General features: G+C 37.6%; 1 protein-coding gene across 15 annotated transcripts; it reads right to left on the bottom strand.

The window, feature by feature from the left end:
• Positions 1-781: 781 nt before the first annotated feature.
• On the bottom strand, positions 782-19,234 carry LOC109039661 (cytoplasmic FMR1-interacting protein-like). Of its 15 annotated transcripts, XM_072304774.1 has the most exons (11): positions 18,595-19,002; positions 16,830-17,009; positions 16,258-16,442; positions 15,301-15,480; positions 14,524-14,749; positions 13,710-13,868; positions 12,621-12,741; positions 7,549-7,716; positions 4,888-4,944; positions 3,045-3,094; positions 782-1,442 (listed from the first exon to the last, which is right to left on the bottom strand). In XM_072304774.1, the coding sequence occupies exons 5-6, from the start codon at positions 14,725-14,727 to the stop codon at positions 13,758-13,760; spliced, it is 315 nt and encodes a 104-aa protein (XP_072160875.1). In that variant the 5' UTR covers positions 14,728-14,749; positions 15,301-15,480; positions 16,258-16,442; positions 16,830-17,009; positions 18,595-19,002; the 3' UTR covers positions 782-1,442; positions 3,045-3,094; positions 4,888-4,944; positions 7,549-7,716; positions 12,621-12,741; positions 13,710-13,757. The 15 variants fall into 15 exon arrangements, 13 of the variants coding, with proteins under 13 accessions (XP_072160875.1, XP_072161009.1, XP_072160835.1 ...); XM_072304908.1 differs by lacking the exons at positions 15,301-15,480; positions 16,258-16,442 and adding an exon at positions 15,603-15,704 and having other exon boundaries at positions 18,595-19,234; XM_072304734.1 differs by lacking the exon at positions 16,258-16,442.
• Positions 19,235-21,433: the final 2,199 nt, after the last annotated feature.

Here is a 21,433-nt window from a genome sequence, read left to right as displayed (position 1 = left end):
TGCCGTATCCATTATGATGCATGATGATTCTTGAATTGGCCGCCAATTAAGCATGTATATAGTTTGTAATGAGCTGATTATGATCAGAATTCTTGATTCAAGAGAGAATACTTCTTGGCGGCAAATTTAAGATTTTTCTTTTCTTTCAGTGATTATTTACTGGGACGTAGCCCCTTAGTGATTCAAAATCTGCGAAACTTCATCTCTCTTTTGTAAAGAGGTTAAGATTTCAGTAATCTGTTTTAAATCCTGCAAAACGTTCATGGTTTAAAAATAATGAGTTTCCCACTCATGGTCACTCTTATTTTTCAACCAATGTTAGTCGTTGTTGAAAATTGAATGTCTCTTTTTGCAACGTTGATGATTTCTTGACACATTGCCTGTATTACTGACGATAAGCTAAGGAACATTATTTCTTGACATTTTTGCTGGTTGTCCTGCATCATGTGCAGAATATTTGGTAAAATTATGAATAATTCACTGATTTTCATTGTGAGGAAAAAATTTAAATGAAAATGAAACATCATCAGCTCTTCTTGAAACATTCCAAATGAGGAAAGTGTTTTGAGACTTTCGCCATAAAGCCATCTCAAGACAATCAGATTCAGAAAATAGGGAGAAATAAAAAATTTGTGGCCTTCAGGAACAAAATGCGACTATTATTAGTCAATAAATGACTGGAAGAATTTAAAACACACATGAAAAAATATTTCACTCACTAATATTAGTCATGAGAAAAAATGGTGTATGAAAAAAGAGATGTTGATAAATAGACATAAGGTAGTAGAAAAAAGAAAATTTATTTAAGTTCTTGAAAACAAAACAAAAAATCAGTAATTCCCTGTTGACTTGCTAACGTAATGATATTTCAAGGGGATACAAGTACAAAATATGGGTTGAACATGCGAAAGAAAGGCTCAGGTGAAATTTACCATATTTGCACTGTTAGTCTAAGAACGAGCTTGTTTACATGAGCGCATGAAATTTATTCAAGTTTCCGAAAATAGGAATAAAAATCAGCATTACTCTGTTGACTCACTAACGTTATGATATTTCAAGGAGATACAAGTACAAAATATGGGTTGAACATGCTAAAGAAAGGCTTAGGTGAAATTTGCCATATTTGTACTGTTAGTCTAAGAACGAGCTTGTTTACATGAGCGCATGAAATTCATTCAAGTTTCCAAAAAAAGGAACAAAAATCAGTGTTAGACAAGCAACTCACTAACGTATTTAAACACTAGTAAATGAATATTATAATTAGCAAGTAAACAAAATGACCATTAAATTAAAAAAAAATATATATTGTTTAAAAAAGGCAGTAAGAGAGAAGTAAAACAATTTTGAGCAGCGTCAATTTCGTCTAAAAGTAATCATTGAGGAACGAAAATAGTTGGCATTTTCTTTCAAGACATGTGTTCTAGGCTGCCTGATTCAAGCATCTGAAAACATGAGAAAAGAAATAATCATCAACTGTCAAGTAAGTGGAATAGCAGAGCAAGTTACGGTTATTAAAGTAATAGTCATTCGATCAGACAGGGTTGCCACAAAATTTAGAAAATGAAATTCCCCGACATTTCCCCGATACATTTTGGTGAAATTCCCTGACAAATGAAGATATGGCGAATGGCTAAGAAGACATAATTTGACAAAAATTTGTAGTTTGAAACATCAAACCCAATATAGAAAGCAAATGAAGAAGATTCAACAAATTTTTCCTGACATTTCCCAGTTTTCCCTGACTTTATAAAATTCCCTGACTGTGGCAACCCTGCCCCTTATGAGGTGTTGCCAAGTTATGTAAACCATAATTCTAAGTTTCAAAATTCATCTTTTCTGGCGTTTATCATTTCATAATTGAGTCATGTTGTGCGAAAGTATGTAATGTATATTTTTCCAGCTTTTAGTTTTCTTGTGCTCATAATAATTTTCAAGATTTGACACCACCATCAAAGTGTAAAACAAGTAATAATGCCACATTCATCATTAAATTCAACTCTCGAATGTATTATCAACTCAAAAAAACTCAAGACAGGAAGAATGGACATGAGCGGCCTCTGCATGAAACGATTGAAATTTGTGTAACTCATGATAAGCCAAAGATTAAAAACATCACTGGTCAAGAGGACCACGTACCTTGAGATCCAAAAAAGTATTTCTATTTTACCAATGGCTGCCTCACCAAAAATTTTTTTTTCTCTTCCTATAAAGAACATACGTGTCTCTTATGCCATTCACTGTCATCTGCCTATTTCTAGTTGGATGAAGTTTTCTGCATCCACTGGACAATGAACTGACATACCGGTACGCTCTTTGAAAAAACTCAATAATCTTCCATTAGTTTTATTCCTCCTTCAGCTTTGGCTTCAAAACATCATCTTAGAGGAATGCAAATAGTCTAGGACTTCATTGACGTTTTGAAAACTTGACTTAATTATATCAGGCTAAGGCTTATAACCTTTAGTAATTCGAGGTCTTTGTATTATAATTTGCCATTTTACCTTTGAAAGCTTCTCTTATCTCAATTTCAAGGATATGAAGGGGGCAAAACATGCATGAAATCTCTCTTCAAAATTTTCTGGAGGATAATACCATCATCATTAAATTTACACAAGTTTCGTACCTAATCCTCATTTGCAACCGTTTTGTCACCACAAGCTCCACATTTCCAATTGACAAGTTCTCACTTCCGAAAATTTGTATCTGTAGCATCCGTTTCATCTCACCGCATTATTTCGAAACATATCTTAGTTGACGAATAAGAAAAGTGTCCTCAGTATCAGAAAATTTAAAACAACAAAAATAATAAACAGCTTGGTAATTGCACTATTGAAAAACTTTTTAAGCAGATTTTCTCAGGGAACTTTTTAAATCTTGTCCTCATAGACCATACTTGAAAAGATGGGTAAAAACAAAATTTGTAAAAAATCTGATTTGGCTAACCTGAAGGAGGAGTAAAATCTTAAGGAAAAACCCTTCACTTCCAAGAATGATTTACTACGTATACAATTTTTAAGTGTGCTGGCAAAAAATTGAAAACTCACCTAGTTATCAGGCTTGTCGCAAGAGCTGCATCCCGTATAATCTACTGCATCTGTGAATGAAAAAAAAAAACGTCCAAGTTAACTAATCAGGGAATTTCGTACAGTTCAGTACATAAGTGTGATTTCGAAATCACAAATTTGAAAAACAGTAAACTTCAGTCAATGATTATATTTCACTGTAGACACAACTACATATATCTATCATCATGCTTTTCTAGTCAATGTTTCCGGCTTGTGATAACATAACGAGCACCTAATGAGTAGAGTTTGTTTAATTTTGAACCTCAGCATTGAGTATTCGAAAGTAAAAGATTGTATACCGAAAATTTTATTTCGGAGAAAATCCCTAATTGAAGATTGAACACCATGTACTTCCTCCATTACTTAAACTGCGCCTAAACTCTAATTCCTTTGTGACTTGCTGAACCTTTGAAAAGGGGTATGGGAAACAGCAGATGGCTACCCTGTGCGGGTTTCTAACATATTTTTTTTTCTTTGTTTTTTTTGTTTGAAAACATGCACAAGTTATTTTATTGGCAAGAGACTTTCTGCTGCTGAGATGATATGTTCCTTATTATTTAAGTTTTTTTTTCAACATGAATGGTAATTGAGAGGGGTGGGTTTGTAACTAAAAACATGTCGCCTTTCTCATTTTAAACAGAAAAATTAGAGTACTGAAGTCTTTGTCCATTAGTTGCCAACGCATGGATGATGCAGGGGTAGAGATGACGACTATACAGTGGATCAGGGTTATATGTTCCCCCATAAACATGAAAACTTTGTAAAATTCGCATTCCATTCTCTCTCTATGATCTTTAGTTCATTTCTATTTTACAGAAACATGTATAAGCTACATTCATTTTATTGGATACGCCATCTTACGAGGATTCAGAAATCTTGTACTCCTGAAAATGGGCTTAATGGCACTAATGCCTGTTTACCAAAATATCCTTAATAAATTTGTTGTCACTTCTGATATCCAAGTCTCCTCTTTGCTCTTCATTTACCGGCAAAAATGTAATTCTCCCCTGAATTCATTCAAGCAACCATGAGACACTACAGCCTGATTGTTAAAGCTTTATCAGGCTTTGTCAGCAGGCTAACACATGATAATCTTTTAACTGATCGATTTTTTAAGTCTTTTTGTGCTGACATGAGCATCAATAATCAGGCTACTGGTCAACAGACACTTCGGATCGCCTAAAATTTGTCACTGATTCTAGGTGGGTTTTTCGCAATGATTTTGAAAAGGTGCATTTGACAATCACCTACTTCCAATTGGGGAAAGAAAAGAAGACACATATGTCACATCCGAGAATCACACAATTCAACATAAATTTAGATGGTAACAAAATGATAACTGATCCACTCAGGTTGATGCGATGATTGGCTCTTCTTTCCTTTCCCCTGTCCTGTATTATTTACTCAGTTCCCAAACAACTGAATTTCCTGTGGTAAACTGCGATTTTTTTTTGGAGTACATGCAAAATTTGATTTTTCCAAGCATACCGTGAGGATCCAGAAAACCCAACGTAAGTTTCGAGATCAGCCCTAAAAATACACCTAGAAAATTACATTCCTTCTTGTAATGACTTTTTTCTCTTTTTGATACAACCAATTTGAGCTTGGTTCATCTAGCAGATACGCTATCAGAGACTTGCAATTGGTCTACTGTCCTCTGAAAATTCTGTGTTTCTGCAACCCATCAACAATTTGGATCCAAACAAATACACCTTGAAATTAATTACTGTGCCTTTCTTTCCTTTATTCATCTGATAAAATAGTGATAAAATCTGTATTTTTATGGTTGCCAAGTTCCGATGTTGTAAATACTTTCACTTACCAGTTCTCAATGTGTCTGCGGATGGCGGCTCCTCTTCGGAACTGATTGTTATTTCTCCTGCAACACGAATTTTCAATAGTATAATTAAAAGAAGGAACCTTTACTAAAAAAATTACAATAACCCCTAAAAACAGTAATCCTGTTTAACAACATAACCTCATTTGGTAGGGAGTGTACACTCATGAAAAAAGAATGCCGAAACACACTCAGCTCTTCCTGGACCAACTTTGAAAAAAAACTTTGATTTTCCGCTAAGTTGAACAACTTTTCTCAGATAAAATTTGATTAGATGAAAAACAAAAAGGGGCGAGATTCCCAAAATACTGATAAATTTTGATAACAAGTTCGAAAACTTAGATAACGGATTTGTTGGAGGTAAAAATTCTTCGTCTCAATTGCCAAACCTAATTCTGGAACCAACGCCTGCTTAAAATTACAATTTTTCTTGTGATTTTTCCTTCCAAAAGACAATGGACAAGATCAATTGGACACAGTCCAATAACAATGACTTAGGAGACTGTGCAAACAATTAAACTTAATTATCAGCTGCAAATCTACTGCATCATTTATTTTTTTTTCCTCCTATACATATTTATTTTGAAGATCAAATATAACCCTATTTTCAGTTTCCTTAAAGAACAAAGTGATTTCTTAATCCTCTGAAAGCACCTGAAGGAGACTAATATTTAACCCCCTCTGAAAATGCTCAAAGGTTCCTCGACAAAAATGCCACAAGATGGAGGAGCTTACACCCCAAAATGTCCTGCTTCATTGAACTCAGATAAAGAAACTTCACGTCAATTTTCCTCTTGAAGTAATGGTCTGGCAAAACTCCTTGTAGTTTTGTAATTAAAATGTTATCCTTGCAACTGCTAAACAGTGTTAATTCTCTGACAGAGGAATGTTGATCCTACAGTTCCTCTTACGAGAGAATAAATTAAAGACATTCTCTTTTCCCTTTTAGAAAACAGACGTGCATCATTCCCTAACGGCGACGATGAAAAGGGCACCTGAATTATCAAAGTTCTTCCCCTGTTGCCAACTATGATTGCTTATCATGACAATTCACGATGGAAAATGCCACCAATCAAAAAAGTAGACGTTGAACTGCCTTTCTTAAATACCCCTAAAACATGTATCATTGTCTGGTTCTCAGAAAATATCAGGAGAGGGAGAGAAAATGAGGTTCTAAGCCAAGTTATGGCAGCCTTTGTGCTGTGGATAGTCTAGATGTATTGAGTCTTTCCTTACCTCCCCTCAAGTACATCATAATCGTTGACAAATTGCCAGCCTCTTTAACTGAGATTTGTTTTTTGAACTGCTATGAATTGGACCTACTACATTCCAACATATGAAAATAGGAATATGAAGTGCACATCCTATTTCACTTGTAATTTTTTTTCGACTGTAACCATTGCAACTTTACTTATGTACGAGGGTCGTTCCAAATAAAAGTATCTTTTTGCCGTAACTTCTTTACTACTGCATGAAATAAAGGTCTGAAAAAAACTGTTCATTGGTCATGATGTCCCCTTTCTTGCAAGGTTTTATTTTTCCTTTAAAATTTGGTTCAGCAGAATGTCAAAAAAGTTGTTTTTGTGAACTCACCTCCGGACCACATGGGTCCAAAATTTCACGCTACCAGTCCGTCCGAAATTTAAACAAGACGTGAGATAAAATGTAATGTTGGACAAGCTTATTAATCCCCTCAGCATACAACTCCTTATAGATGAACGAGATTTTTGGGTAACACCATGATTTGATACAAAAGCCCCCTAGCTTGTGAAGCAATTTCACAAAAAGTAGCTGAAATACAACTAATACCGCGCTGATGTCCACATTGTGGTGCATTTTTGGTGATCTTATAAAAAAGGAACCTTTAGCTAAGAATTGTGGCTGTCTGATGTTACAAAATCGTGATTGCACTTTGACACTGAGTAGTTGTTGCGCCAATGTACCAACATGGAATTTTAAACCCGTTTGGTGGTGAGGTGGGTTCACAAAAAAATAACTTTTCTGCCATTCTACTGAACAAAATTTAAAATACTATAGCTCGTTAAAAAGCTGACATTATGACCAATAAGCGGTTTCTTACAGATTTTAATTTAATGCAGTAGTGTAGAAGTTTCAGCAAAAAGATACTTACTTTTGGAAGTCTCTTCTATTTGAAATCTGCCCCTTTTTTAATTTCTTTAAAATTACCACTCCTAAACTTCTGGGAGAAGTATAGTGGTTTTGCATTCAAGTTTGTTCTACTATTTCACCCTATTGACCATGAGCCTTGGCCGACTCAGAGAACAGACCCTGATAGTTGCAGGAAAGAGGTGATGAACAAAAATGTTTTAACTGTAAACAAATCTTTCTACGTCAGAAGCCTCAAGTATCCAAATTTTTTCTTTCTAGCATTTACTTTGGATTCACATACCATTTATATTTACTTAGCATTAACATTGAAGGTTTCATTCACCGTTGTAACATTTTTCTTCATCAACTTGTTCCTGCAACAGTTCCACTGTTCCGACCAAGTCTAAACCAACCTTGTGATACGGAATGTGTTATCTACGGTGCAAATTTTAATTCCTAACCCTAGCTTCCCCCTCAGGAATGGGAAATATTAACACTGTGAGTAATTTCCACAATAATATTAAAAAGATGTCTTACCCAGACATCATGGCTCCTGTGGAGGAATCGATGCAGGTGCTGGTTGCAGTGGAGGTTGTGGTAGAGGCTGCAGTGGAGGTTGCTGTGCAGGTTGTGGAGCAATTATTTCGGTGGGTGGTCCTACATGCCCACGGCCCCAGCTTGTCCTCCTCCCACGCATTGGAATGTCTGAAAGAGAGAATCCAATAGTTGATCAAAAGATGAGTTTTCATAAATAAATTGAAACAATAAAAGCACTTTGGAGGACCAGAAATAACTTCCCAATACTGCCTATTTTTCCTACAGTGAACGACTAATACACTTTCATGTTTTTTACGAAGTTGGAGGCAACTGGAAAATTATCTACTTTAAATAACATAACCTTTCAACTAATTATTTACTTGCTTAGGACACTAATTACTATCAGATGATTGTTAATGATGACAAACCAGAATTATCCTCTTCTTCATCAGAATTGAAGGATGTACAGTTCAAGCATTTTTTTACAACCTTCCTTTTCTAAGAAATCCTCAGAAATATCGCGATCCCATAGTCAACCACAAATTGGGTACTTCCTTGAAAGAGAATATTTTGAAGGAGTGACTATGCATTCCGTCTCAAGTTGTGTCAACGTCATTTCCCCCTTCATGCTTTTCTATCAGTGGCGTGGCGTCCATAGGTTCGCAGTGTTCGCCGAACACCCTAAAATATTTTGAAACAATAAATTATGGCTAAGAATGTGGGAAGCAATATATAATAACTCGAGGAATACAGAATAGTAGATCGCAAATAAGTATCGAACGCTTGGCTTCCGACAGCGGCATGTGGCGCGGCGGAGAGAGAAAATCCTTTGACGCGTGGTCCGCACCGGCTACCGAACCTGGATGATCTGCGTACGGTGAGGACAGAGAACCTAGGTGCAATGATGAAGGGGCAAAGGGTACACGAGAAAGGAGAGGCACCGGCGCGCGGCGCAGAGCGGAGCGTGAGCATTGGGTTCGGAGACAAGTGCGGACCGTGCTCGCGGAAGGAACACAGCAGAGAGAAAAGGGAGGGGAAAAGAACGAGAGAGGAGAGCCGCTCATCAGTCCAGCTGTTTCCTATAGCAGTGGTCCGCAGGGGTTTGCGAACCGCCGAATTTCCTCTATGCCGCGATTCGCCCTCCGCCTCCCCCCTTGCGCCTGCGGGCCGCATCTCCCAGTTTCCCAGTCTCCCTCTCCCACCTCTCTCTGCAGGTGCGTGTTGCAAAAATACGTTATCATTTAACAAAATAAATTACAGGAAACCGATCGGTAAAAAGAACAAAATTTCAATGACAATTTACCGACAAAATTTTCACCAGAAAGGGTTAAAATCGTGTTCTTGCGGCTTCATTTTTTAAAAAGTTTCCGGGGGAGGCCCCCCGAACCCCCCTTTAAGGAAGGGGAGTGAACCTTTCTGACACCCCCCCCCCCCTAAAGTTAACACTCCTACCGAACGCCCACCGGATATAGTCACGCCACGCCACTGTTTTCTATTAGTTACTGCCTTTCCACTGAAGCGCATCCCTTTGTGCCAAAAAAAACTGCAAAATACACCGTGTGATTGGAAATATGAGTTTCTTTCAGTTACTTCCTCATTCATCACCGTGTTATCTACCAAGTCTACCACGTATGATCACCAACAATTCCGATGTATTTTGAGCCGCTGAGTCCGAAAATGACCTTCATTTTTCCCTGTCACCTCTCAGTTTTCCGGGAAAGCGACTTTGCCCCGGAAAATGAGCAAATTTGAAGTATATTTTTCATGCATGCCATTTATTTGTATAAATTTTCCTGGACCCGTGGTACAGTCATTCTTATGTGTTTTAAGCCGCTGGATCCGAATATGACCTCGGTTTTTTTCCATCACCCCCGAATTTTTCGGTAATGTCGATCTTTCAGAGCCTAAATTTATGTATAAGCTTTCCTGGACTCCAAGGGGATCAAAAATGTATTTTAAACATGTCTGCCACGTGTGATACGTCGATTCCCATGTATTTTGACTCGCTAAACCCGAATATGATCTTGGATTTTTCCGATCACCCACGATTTTCCTTAGAAAACTAACTTTCTAGGTGTTTTTTGGACGATTTTCCTGTTGTGAGGAGTCTAAGAAATTTTCTGAGATCCTCTCTGGATCTCTCCTGCTATATTAAGAGCAGCTGAATCCAAATTTGATCTCTATTCATCTCTGACAACCCCCCATTTTCTGGAAAGTCCGATTTTTCCGGGAAAAAAGCTTTTCCGAACCGTCCCCACCTCCAGGGAAATTTGAAAAATTTTCCGCATGTGTGATACATCGATTATTATGTAATTTGAGCTGGAAAACCCGAATTTGACCTCAGAAATTCATTATCACCCACCATTTTTACGGAAAACTCGATTTTCTGGGAAAATTTTGTAAATATACCAAAAAACACGTTCTCCAAGAAAAATCTACTTTTCCGACAAAATGGAGGGTGATAGGAAAAATTGGAGGTCATATTCTGATTCAGCATTTAAAACTACATAGGAATCTCCCCTTCACGGATCCAGGATAATTATTTAAATAAGACTTTCATGCCCGACTAAAATGAGTCAATTTAACTCAATCTCCCTGCAAAAAGTGTATTTTCTACAAAACTGAGGGCTCATAGAGAAAAATAGAAGCCATTTCCGGACTCAGGGACTCACAATACCTAATGCATAATCTAATTTGTAGCCAAGAAAAATCTTACGCACATTCCACAAGGTGTAACAGTCGCAAAAACACCGTAAATGATCAAAAATGACCATTTTTTCCAAAAAATCGAGTTTTCCATAAAAATGGTGGGTGATTACAAATTTCTGAGGTCAAATTCGGGTTTTCCAGCTCAAATTACATAATAATCGATGTATCACACATGCAGAAAATTTTTCAAATTTCCCTGGAGGTGGGGACGGTTCGGAAAAGCTTTTTTCCCGGAAAAATCGGACTTTCCAGAAAACGGGGGGTTGTCAGAGATGAATAGAGATCAAATTTGGATTCAGCTGCTCTTAATAGGTACAGCAGGAGGGATCTAGAGAGGATCTCAGAAAATTTCTTAGACTCCTCGCAACAGGAAAATCGTCCAAAAAACACCTAGAAAGTTAGTTTTCTAAGGAAAATCGTGGGTGATCGGAAAAATCCAAGATCATATTCGGGTTTAGCGAATCGACGTATCACACGTGGCAGACATGTTTAAAATACATTTTTGATCCTCTTTGAGTCCGGGAAAGCTTATACACAAATTTAGGCTCTGAAAGATCGACATTACCGAAAAATTCGGGGGTGATGGAAAAAAACCGAGGTCATATTCGGATCCAGCGGCTTAAAACACATAAGAATGACTGTACCACGGGTCAAGGAAAATTTATACAAATAAATGGCATGCATGAAAAATATACTTCAAATTTGCTCATTTTCCAGGGCAAAGTCGCTTTCCCGGAAAACTGAGGGGTGACAGGGAAAAATGAAGGTCACTTTCGGACTCAGCGGCTCAAAATACATCGTAATAGCCGTTTTTTGTACCAGAGAAAAATTTTACCTACATTCTGCAGGGGGGAATAGTCGCAAAAACACCAAAAATGCCCCAAAATGGCCATTTTTCCGGGTAAAATTGACTTTTTCGGAAAACTGGAGGGTGATGGGAAAAAACGGAGGTCATATTCGGATTCAGCGCCTCAAAATACATAGTTATCACCTTATCTCGTCCGGGAGACATTTTTGTCATTTTTTTTGTTGCACAACGTATCGAAGCGCCATAAAGTTATGCAAAAAATCGCGATCTTCGACGGGAGTTCGCTTCTCCCCCGGTTTTGCGTTTTTCTTCCCTGACTTTCCCGGTCGCTAGACACCTGATGAGGGATTCCGTTCTGCGCTCGGCCACCGCCTCTGACTTGAAAGTTTCAGCCGTACTTTCTCAAGTTTCAGCCGTACTTTCTCTGCGCTTGTAATTCTAAGTGCCAAAATGTTTGGCTCAAAAAATCAAGCAAAAATTAATCTATATCTTGTGGATCTGCTTTTGGTAATTCGAGAAATATTATTTCAGTTATCGTCGAAGGAAAGTGAAATTCTCAGTGGGGACTGGTGGCGCTATCTCTAATCTTGAATTATCCCTAATCGAACCCTGGATTCACCTTAATTGATGATATTCATTAAATCCAACCTCCTTCCTCCTCCAAGGAAAAAGTTGGAAAATTTCATATTTCAAAAATCATTTCCTGATGAGTATCAATTAATTTGAAATCCTAATAAATCTCAAATTTAGAATTACAAATTTAGAGACTTCGGACAGTTGGAAAGGGATAGAGATGGTGGCGCCAGAAAGTAAAAACTTTTTCGTGACCGCACTTAGAACCCTAATACATCAATCAATATCGTTCCTTCTGTGATTGACTGATTTGGAAGCAATATCATATCAGACTGTACATCCTTCAATGGTTGCTTTCCATCCTTCAGAGAAATAATGGTGTTCTTTGGGTTAATCACCTGTTGTGTTGTATGATTTATAAGAGTTGTTCCATTTTCAGAAATAATCTAGCTCTGATTATTTTCACATTTCCATCACACGAACCTCCCCACATGTCCTCGCCTGGAGGACTTTTTCCCCTCAGATGAGAAGACTTTGTTCCCAGGTGATAAAATCAAACATCAATTCAATTATAGTAAAGGGAGTAAACAACACTTTAATATATAGTGCTACGTTAAAGGTTAACTTCACACTTCATGCACAGTACATGTTTTGAATTTCTTAATGTTATTGTTTGAACCACTGTTGGATCGGCAGTTTGATGTTGTAGTGAATGGCGTTTACCGCTGAACTTTTACTTCATCATTCGAAATAACAATCCAGAAAATTGACTAAAAAATAGAAAAATGATGAAGGAAAAATGTTTTGAAGGGTTATAAGAACTGACACATCAGCAGCCGTGTGTGTGTGAGAAGTCTTAGTTGCACAAAATGCTATCATTTTCATATTCTCACTTGTTGACTTTATTCAGCTACAACTTAGAGAAATTCCGTCTCAAGAAAATATGAAAAACCATCTGAAAAATATATAATACATAACTCACACTTAATATTCGCGTCCAACTGGATATTTGCATCTTCCAATTTATTAAGTTAGTAAAACAGACAAAAACCAAGCGAATAACTAACGCACGAACGAAATGTAGCTTCCGATTTTCCGACAACCTAAAATCAAACATTAAAACCATTAGTAAAACTACAAAATATGAGACAGTACTTGTAACCCCCACATGGAACTGCGTCATAAAGGTGTCAGAACATTGTGCTGCGTATTCTCTCATCTAAGAAGAGAAGAAAGGGAGCAAATCAAGGTTCCTTTAGAAATCAAAGCAGACATTTATTGCAAATGGTGCTGAAGACAGACAAAAAATGATCATCATTCACCGAGCAGGAGGCTCATTAATTATCCTGAAGCTTCTACTGTCATCTAAGCAACGCCAACTATTTGATGCTGCAGTTTTTCACTGGTTACTGAAGTTCCAGAGGATACCCCTTTAGATTTAAAATCATCACTTCTCCTTCATTTAGATGATGCATCATGGAGAGACGAATCGAAGAACACTTTTTGTCAGTTCCTCAATTTCCAAGCACTCAAGAGGAGTGAGAGATTTTAGAGACAGGTATCAAAGAGGTACTAACATTGAAATTTAGTTACTCATATGGTGGACTCGATAGCTGGAAATGGGGTAAAGGGAGTGAATGAAAAATTTGAATGATGGGTGGGTGAGGAAGGCTTAAAAATTAAGATAATAAATTTTTAAGTTTCTTCACTCATCTTAAGAGTTTTTCTTCGTCATTCCCGACTTGTAGTATTAGCTAGTAGTAATTGCTCTTGCTATCAGCCACTGCCCACCAATTCCGGTATAAACTAAAAACTCTTCAAGATGAACATTTTTAGACGTGAAGAAAATTAATAACAAATAGGCAACAAAAGTTTTGCCTCACATGTCACATTCCAAAACATTAAGAGGGTGCTTGCAGAGGGTCGTGAAAAACAAATTCTCAATATTTCGCCAAACAATCTCACCTCTAATCAACAAAATTGAAGGCAGCATTTTAATTACATTCTAGTCTGACGATCTCTCACCATCACATGGAAAGAGAAGATGTGTAACAGTGCAATGGGTGCGTACCTCATGCCTATGACATTGCCTGAGAGCAACACAGAATCAAGCCCCTGGTCATATACTTAGATCAACTGTTACCCTTCGGACAGTTAATGTTACAATCCCCTGGTGTTTCATTGCTTTCCATACCTGGTTTGCACCGTAAGATTCTTCACCTACGATAGTCTTAAAAGGGCATGAAAAAATATTTAGTGACCGTAGAGATAAGTGGTAATACTTACATCTGGCAGATTTCAAATAATTGTGAAACCTGAGAAAAAAATACTGATTAACTTAGAACCGTCTTGCTATGGAGTCAAGAACAGCGCAGACGGACTGACAATGAGACACATGGCCAAAATACAAAATCTTATTAAAAGTTCACGAATCGCCTGAACTTCAGTTACATTTCTTGAATTAAAAAGTTTAGTATAAAATCTAAGAACATTAATGGCAGCGAGAATTTTTAAAAAACACTTTTCTGAGAGTAGTGTTAAAACTTCAATTTTGAGATCTTCAGAGTCTTAACTGGCTTATGACTGGAACAACAATTCACTTTTTTTCCAAATTTTTTCAAAAACACAGTAATTTCCCTGTGATAAGAGCTTGAGTTCACAATTTTGGATTCTCGTTTCAGAAAGACAGCGATTTCGTTTGTAAACAAGATGTTTTCTTACATTCAACGAAATATCAAAAAATGTTTCTTTATTTCTTTAAATTAACTGCTGACTCTTATCAGTAGAGAAGAATTCAAGCACTTCCAAGGCCTTGAAAAAAAAGTCAGAACCAATCCCTTACGAAGGTAGAACGAATCGTGAAGATGGGATGCCATGATACTCACTTTAACCAGCATGTGCTTTTCGGTGGGTGTCAGGTACATCTTTGTTTCGAACATGTGCACACACAGTTTGACAACATCGGACAGAAGCTCTTTGTAACCGATTATTTTTTCCAAATTCTCTTTCACCGTGTCTCGAATTTTGTTCTGTGAAGCGAGAAACATGGATGAATTCTGCGACTCTTGCAGGGTGTGTGAATCTGCCATAACTTTCGAGAACTGGGCGGCACTGAAAAAAGAGGCAATGGTGTAGAGACTTGTCTTGATACTTCTGAGCTACAACGGAGGTTTGATATGAATCGGAAGGAAGGGAGAAAACTGTTCGATGTCAAGGACAAAGGACTTAACTCTCCACAATGCAACACAGGGTTGCCACAGAGTTTAGAAAAGGAATTTTCCTGACTAATTTGGGTAAAATTTCTTGACAATTGAAGATATGCCAGATGGCTGAAAGACATAGAACTAGGGAAAGAAAAGAAGAGACAAATGTCACATCCAAAAATTGCACCATTCAACAGATACTTACATGCTAACCAATGGACCCACTGATGATTGATGCATTCAGACTGATGTGACTTTTGACTCTTCTTTTCTTTCCCCAGTCCTAATAAACTCTAATTAAAACGTAAGACTTAATTATTTATTTTCGGACAGCTCTTGTAGAGACTTTTGCGATATTACTTCTGTACCATAATTTTTTAAAAATAATCTCCATTCAAGTACACAGGAGAAAACTTTAAAATGGAGAAATCTTTTACTACTTTACAGACATAAACTTACCGACACTAGGTAGAATAATCATTTTTCACACATGATTTCATGTTTTTCAGTTTATCTAGCACCGCAATCATACTGATAAATTTTCCTAGGGTGAGCAAGTAGGCTTCCGACGCAATCCTTCCTCTTTTCAGCATGGCACAGCCTTTTTACCTCTGCACAAAACCTTTCAATAGCTTTTCGCTGTGAAAGAAATAATTGGAGTTAAATATAAAATTAATGATCTCACTAAATTGATTTATTCCTTGACAGTAAAAGTTATGTGATTAAAATGTGCACCAAACTTAGAAAACTCTATCACCTACGTTTTTCATGATCAGTATGCGCTGTAGTGACTACCCTCCTAGCCGCCATCAACATTGACAATCAACTGATGATTGTGACCACAGAAGCTGCTGAAATGCGGACTGAGCGTAAAACATGGTTTGTAAGTAGAAAGTAAGACTTTTCTAGATGTCATGTATGGTTTGATAGGAGTAAATAAATTGAGGAATAATCAAAGTAAAGTATGGAGAGAGTGATGGAGTGAAGTTCAAATTCATTATTAGGATTTATTAAGTAATTCCAATTTTTGAGAAAATCAAAGCACAGAAAGGACACTCTTCAGTTGTAGTGTTTCAGAATCTTCACCAATTTTTCATCCATTATGATCAAGCAAATGTATGTAATTCGCTGAAACTCCGACTGAATATTCTTCATGATTTTATATTTCTCTAGATGAAAATTTTCAGAAGATTCACACGATAGTTTCCTCTCTGAAAGCATGAAACGTCTCTCAGGGCAATAGTTCAAAAAAGTAATTCTCATTTGGCAAGCGAGAATTTATCATTGTATAATCAATTGAGATCTAACCCTGTGGCATAAATCCTAGAAAAAATGAAATTTTCCCATGAATATTGGCAAAAATAAGATGGAAGTCAATAGACGGAAAAACTGAATGAAAATCAAAAAGACTAAGACCTTTGACAAGTCCACAGCCAAGACCGTTTTCTTGCTAAATGCGCCAGGTAATTTCAGGGACCGTGACCGGTATTTGGCATGTACTATAACAATTTTCATTGTTTCAATTGTACCAATTCATACTAAATAAATAAAAGATCACACAGTTGTGCAATATAGACACCATCACCAGTTTTTGCACGGACCTAAAAAGCAGAGGGAAGTAATTTTAGTTAATTAAGTAAATATTTTTATTAAAATTTTTAATATTAAAGACAAAGAAAATTAATTTAATCATTTTATCAGTGTAATTGATATACTTTCGTTTAATTACTTGTCTTTTAATTATATAACTAGAGACTACAGGTGTCAGGTGGGTAACCTAAACCAAGTTCTAGCATTGTGGCAATAAGTGGAAATTGTGGTTTGAAGCATTCAAATATCCCTTTTTTTCTTGCATGTTTTTCTGGCCCGGCAAGATCAGTTACACATCTTAGACACATTGGTAGAGAACGTGATGCAAGTTTTCACCTGTAATACACCACTCCAATTGCCTACTGAATGTCGAAAACTAACAAAATTAGAATGCTCACCTAAAAATACATGATATTAAGCAGCTTGTTCACTTCAGGAGCTAATACTTCAACAGTCTTTTCATAGATTTCCACCCAGTTCGGCTGCTCATTGGACTTTGATTGCGGTATGGCTCCAGAGCAACATCGCCACGTGTACAGCATGACCGCATGTTCCAAGCCATCTTCCAACAGTTTATTCTGGAGCATTACAAATGGATATTTTACAGGATTAGTAGATTGACAACTTCAAATTCACAACATGACAAAGCTCTGAATTTTTAAAATGACCAAAACCGGTGTCGATTAAGCCTCAATGAATGCTCGTCAGGCTGCCGTCAATCCCCTATTGCTGTTGGACAATTGCATCGCAATAGACGCTATTGGTGGCACATCACAAAAAAGCGATATTTATCGATTTATACGCATTAGTAGCATTGAAAGAGGTTACTCCAATGTTATTGTTTGGATCCAATTTGATATAATGGAGAATCCATATGATGACATCGCCACTAACGGCGTCTATTGTTTCCAAGTGGAATGTAAACAAGTGCCTACTTAGCTGACAACACCTCTAGTGAGCAGAGTAAACAGGTAATTGCGAAAAATTTAGACTGGAAACAATGGAAATAAAACATAGGAGTGGAAGAATGGGTCAGTTGTGCTGGTCTCAGAATCGTGTTATGATACTTAATTCTTGCAGATCAACTAAAAATGATAAGATCTGGCCAAACAGCAAATTCCTACGTTGAATATTAACCAAGGTATCTCGCCTAGAAAAACTCGTTGTATGATGTCATCCACCGCAGTAGGACGTATCATGTTATGCACTACAGCAGTGGATGACGTCATAAATGGAGTTCTTCAGGGCAAGATATCTCGGTTAATATTCAAGGTAGAGAGTTGCTGTTGGGACAGATCTTTCTATTTAGAGCTAATCAACTAGAGACAAGCATCAAAACATGATTCTGTTACCAGTGCAACTGGCCCGTTGAATTAAAAAAGAGAAATGAGAGGGTGAAACAGAGGCTAAGCTATCGATTTGCAGGGAAGAGATGGTCTGGGTGAGCTTTCAAAATGATGAAGTTAGCCTCATTATCACAGCAAGACTACATGCAGACAAACCAACTCTTTCCTTCAGAGATTAAACAACGTGAAAGTGAAAGAAGGAGAGAGTTAGAGGACGTTTAGGGAATGAGGAAGTTACAATTCTTGAGGAGGAAATTTAGGAGGGAAATACCTGGCAATGGAGTCCGAACTAGGATGATCACATAAGGTGTAGCTACAGTATTCACAGTTCGTGCCATTTGCAAGGGATTGGGAAACAAAACCTGTAAAACACTCTTCACTGTGCTCAGAGGTTCCTTCTTTAAAGTTAGCTTCAGTCTCACACACAGGAATCGATCGTTGAAACTCTTCTCAGCACGCCTAGGCCGAGGGGACCAAGGACTTCCAGGCGCAAAGCTCACACATTCCTTATCTTGTCCTGGCGTGCGAACTGAGTTTCAAGAACCGGTCTGTATTCATTGATTGACTAGATAAGGTACGAGGAGGTAAAGAGATGCCTCTTGATCTTGGTCCATAGCGGAGTCCCCAAGACAAGTCCAGTGACAGAGACAGACAAAAAGACATGTTCCTTCACAGGAGTCTGATGACAACTCTGTCGTAACATCGTAAGATGTGGGAACTTTACTACGTTCTCATAGAAGAATCAGTAGTATAAGCTTCCGCGCTTTGGTAGGGAGAAGCGATGGAAGGGAATACATACAAGAAAAACGACTCGTACCTGTAAAGATCCACTCTGAATATCGGTTCCTCCGCACTTCCCATGGCTTCTTCTTGATTCTCGTTGGCCCTGGGGTTAAAGCTTCGTCTCGAATTGATGAAATACTTCTAAATGAGCAGAGAAGATGACAGTTTTAACGGCAAATGATTCAATAAATTAAAATTAATTGAACGCGCGATCTGGGGTCCGGTCGTGAATTCGTGATTGAGTAGGAAAATGCATGGTCGGGCCGCCATGTTGCATTCTTCAAACAGGTGGACGAATTTAATATCGAATATCGTATCGAATGCGATTGTTCGATTATCGCACTATCGATTCTTTACCATAGCTTCTTACGGGGACACAGCTATAGTCGATCGTTCACGAAGTTTGCCAAGAAATCCGCCTCAACCTCAACCACTGGATTCCCTTTTTCTCGCACCGGCTCACTGTGGAGAGAGGCCGCGGCTAGAATTCTTACGATCAGCGACCTTTGTCCTCATATTACTTTAAAACTTTCAATCTTAGAGGAAAATGTCATAGGACCCGAAATAACGACCTCAAAATTTCCTATCGGTTCATTACACAAAATTTTCGAAAAAATAATTTTCGTGACCAAAAATAAGGGTTTTAAAAAGGGCGCAGGCAAAAATTCATATGATCAGCGACCTTTCTCCTCGTTTTACTTTTAAACTTTCAATCTTAGAGGAAAATGTCATAGGACCCGAAATAACGACCGTAAAATTTCCTATCGGTTCATTACACAAAATTTTCGAAAAAATAATATTCATGACCAAAAATAAGGGTTTTAAAAAGGGCGCAGGCAAAAATTCTTATGATCAGCGACCTTTCTCCTCATTTTACTTTTAAACTTTCAGTTTTAGAGGAAAATGTTATAGGACTCATAATAACGGCCGTAAAATTTCCTATCGGTTCATTACACAAAATTTTCGAAAAAATAATATTCACAGAACCTTGTTGCCGGAGCGTGCCATCATTTGCACATGAATAGGTAGATGTGTGGAGATAAGGCGATGATATGGATCGATCATTTCTTCAAAAACGCATTTGACTGGGACGTCATCCCATCGGGTGGCGCGGAAAAAGACAATGCATGGATCTCCTTCCGCGATTTGACTTGCTGAAGTAGCTAAAGTTCAACTTTATATTACCTCTTAAGAAGATTAGCGGTGGGGAAGGGGTCTAAAAACTGCTCAACGATACTATAGTTCCAGTCCAGTTCCGAATCGCAATGATTCCACTCGTGTTTTTTTCTTATACTTTCATCGCATATAAATTTCTCTGATGCAATGGTTTTGTTTTATTCTCTCTGATTGCATATTAGTAGGTAATCATATCCTCATTTCATTTCCTTTCCCTTTCCTTTTTCCCTTTCTGTAGCATCTGTATTCATTTACAATTATTATTTTAAAATAGCTTTCTCCTAGTATACAATTGATGCTTCGAACGGAATCAATTGTTTTAATGACATTTCCGGCTAAATCATGGGTTTTCCAGGAAAGCAGCCTCTCGTCCCTCCCGGACTCTATTGTTGCCAGATAAGTTGCTTTTTTAACACTTTTTCCAATTCCAATCCATGTAAAATATTCATATTTATCGCACAATCTGACAACCTCTCGAGTGAAATAGAAAAAGGTAGAATCGCTGAAAGTCTGAATCCTTCGAAGTTTATATTAATGATGATTCCTTGGTTATTTTGATCGTAGAATTCATTTTTGACCTTACTTTTCTGAATCTAATGACGCAAATACACAATTATAAGCGTTCTTTCAAACTTTTCGTAGGAACATAAAAATATTAGTATAACTACTCAAAGATAAATTTTACTCGTTCTTGTGGGCATTTCGTATTGAAACTCGGTATTTTGAGGGACTTTGGATTGGATAATTCATTTTTGACCTTACCTTTGTTGATTTGTTGACACAAACAAATGATCTCGGGGGTAAAATGAAAATAAGGTACTCGACGATGGATTGTACTCGTTCTGGTAGACTTTCGTGTTGAAACTTCGCAAACTAATGGTATTTGGATCGAAACATTCATTAATTAATGACCAAACCTATGCTAATATATATGATGACACAAAATGAGGGGGGGGGGGGGGGGGTTGTCAGTGGCGTGCGGTCCGGATATGTATAAGGCAAGCACTGCTTGCCCAAATATTTCAGAAGAAGAGGAAAATTACACCTATCACATGTTTTAAATTGTAGCAAATATTATTGATAAAATGTACTAGTAAGTAAATTGCATAAAAAACAGAAAGAGAGAGAGAGACAGTAAGCAGACAGATAGCTGCAGCCACAAAAGTAGGAAAGCGGTAAAGCGGAGGGAGGTAGCGCATCGAAGACCATGCTCTGGAGAATCGCTTGCAATGGGATGAGCGGAGAGCCAGACTGCTCGGCGGTGGAAGCAAGGCGGGCGGGGAGAGCGGTACGTTCCCAGTCCGAGCGCTTCTCTGATGCGCTGATGCGCTGTCCCGTACCCTCTTGCCTCTTCCCGTCGCGGTTGCGACTGCGCCCTCCGGGACAAGTGTGTCCTCCATTTCAATAATATGTCGCTCACTTGGATCTAAATGGTGATGAATAGGACAATTCTCACGCATGTTTTAAACGCAGAGAGATGTTTCTTTGAGAAATTTAAATAACTCAAAAAATTCTGAACGCTGTGGAGTAACGACTGGATATACCTCAAATGAGTGGAAAATGAAAATCATAAGTAAGAGAGAATGAAATAAAACCATTGTTTTTCAAGACGTTAAATCAGATTTCATCCGAAAAATAGAGTAAATTGAAGTTCGCGAGGATCTAAATTTTAACAATTGTCAAAGGAGGTTCCCTGA

This window comes from Bemisia tabaci, chromosome 1, assembly GCF_918797505.1.
Source record: "Bemisia tabaci chromosome 1, PGI_BMITA_v3".
Taxonomy (NCBI): Eukaryota; Metazoa; Arthropoda; class Insecta; order Hemiptera; family Aleyrodidae; genus Bemisia; species Bemisia tabaci.
This window is presented reverse-complemented; position numbering and strand designations above follow the sequence as displayed.

What these genes read in the sequence shown, in the direction of transcription:
- LOC109039661 (XM_072304908.1), bottom strand. Translation starts at nt 14,727, where the DNA reads ATGGCAGATTCACACACCCTGCAAGAGTCGCAGAATTCATCCATGTTT. An exon ending in AAAAGCACATGCTGGTTAAA is followed by an intron (nt 13,869 to 14,523) that starts GTGAGTATCATG and finishes TGCCCTTTTAAG; the next exon opens with ACTATCGTAGGTGAAGAATC.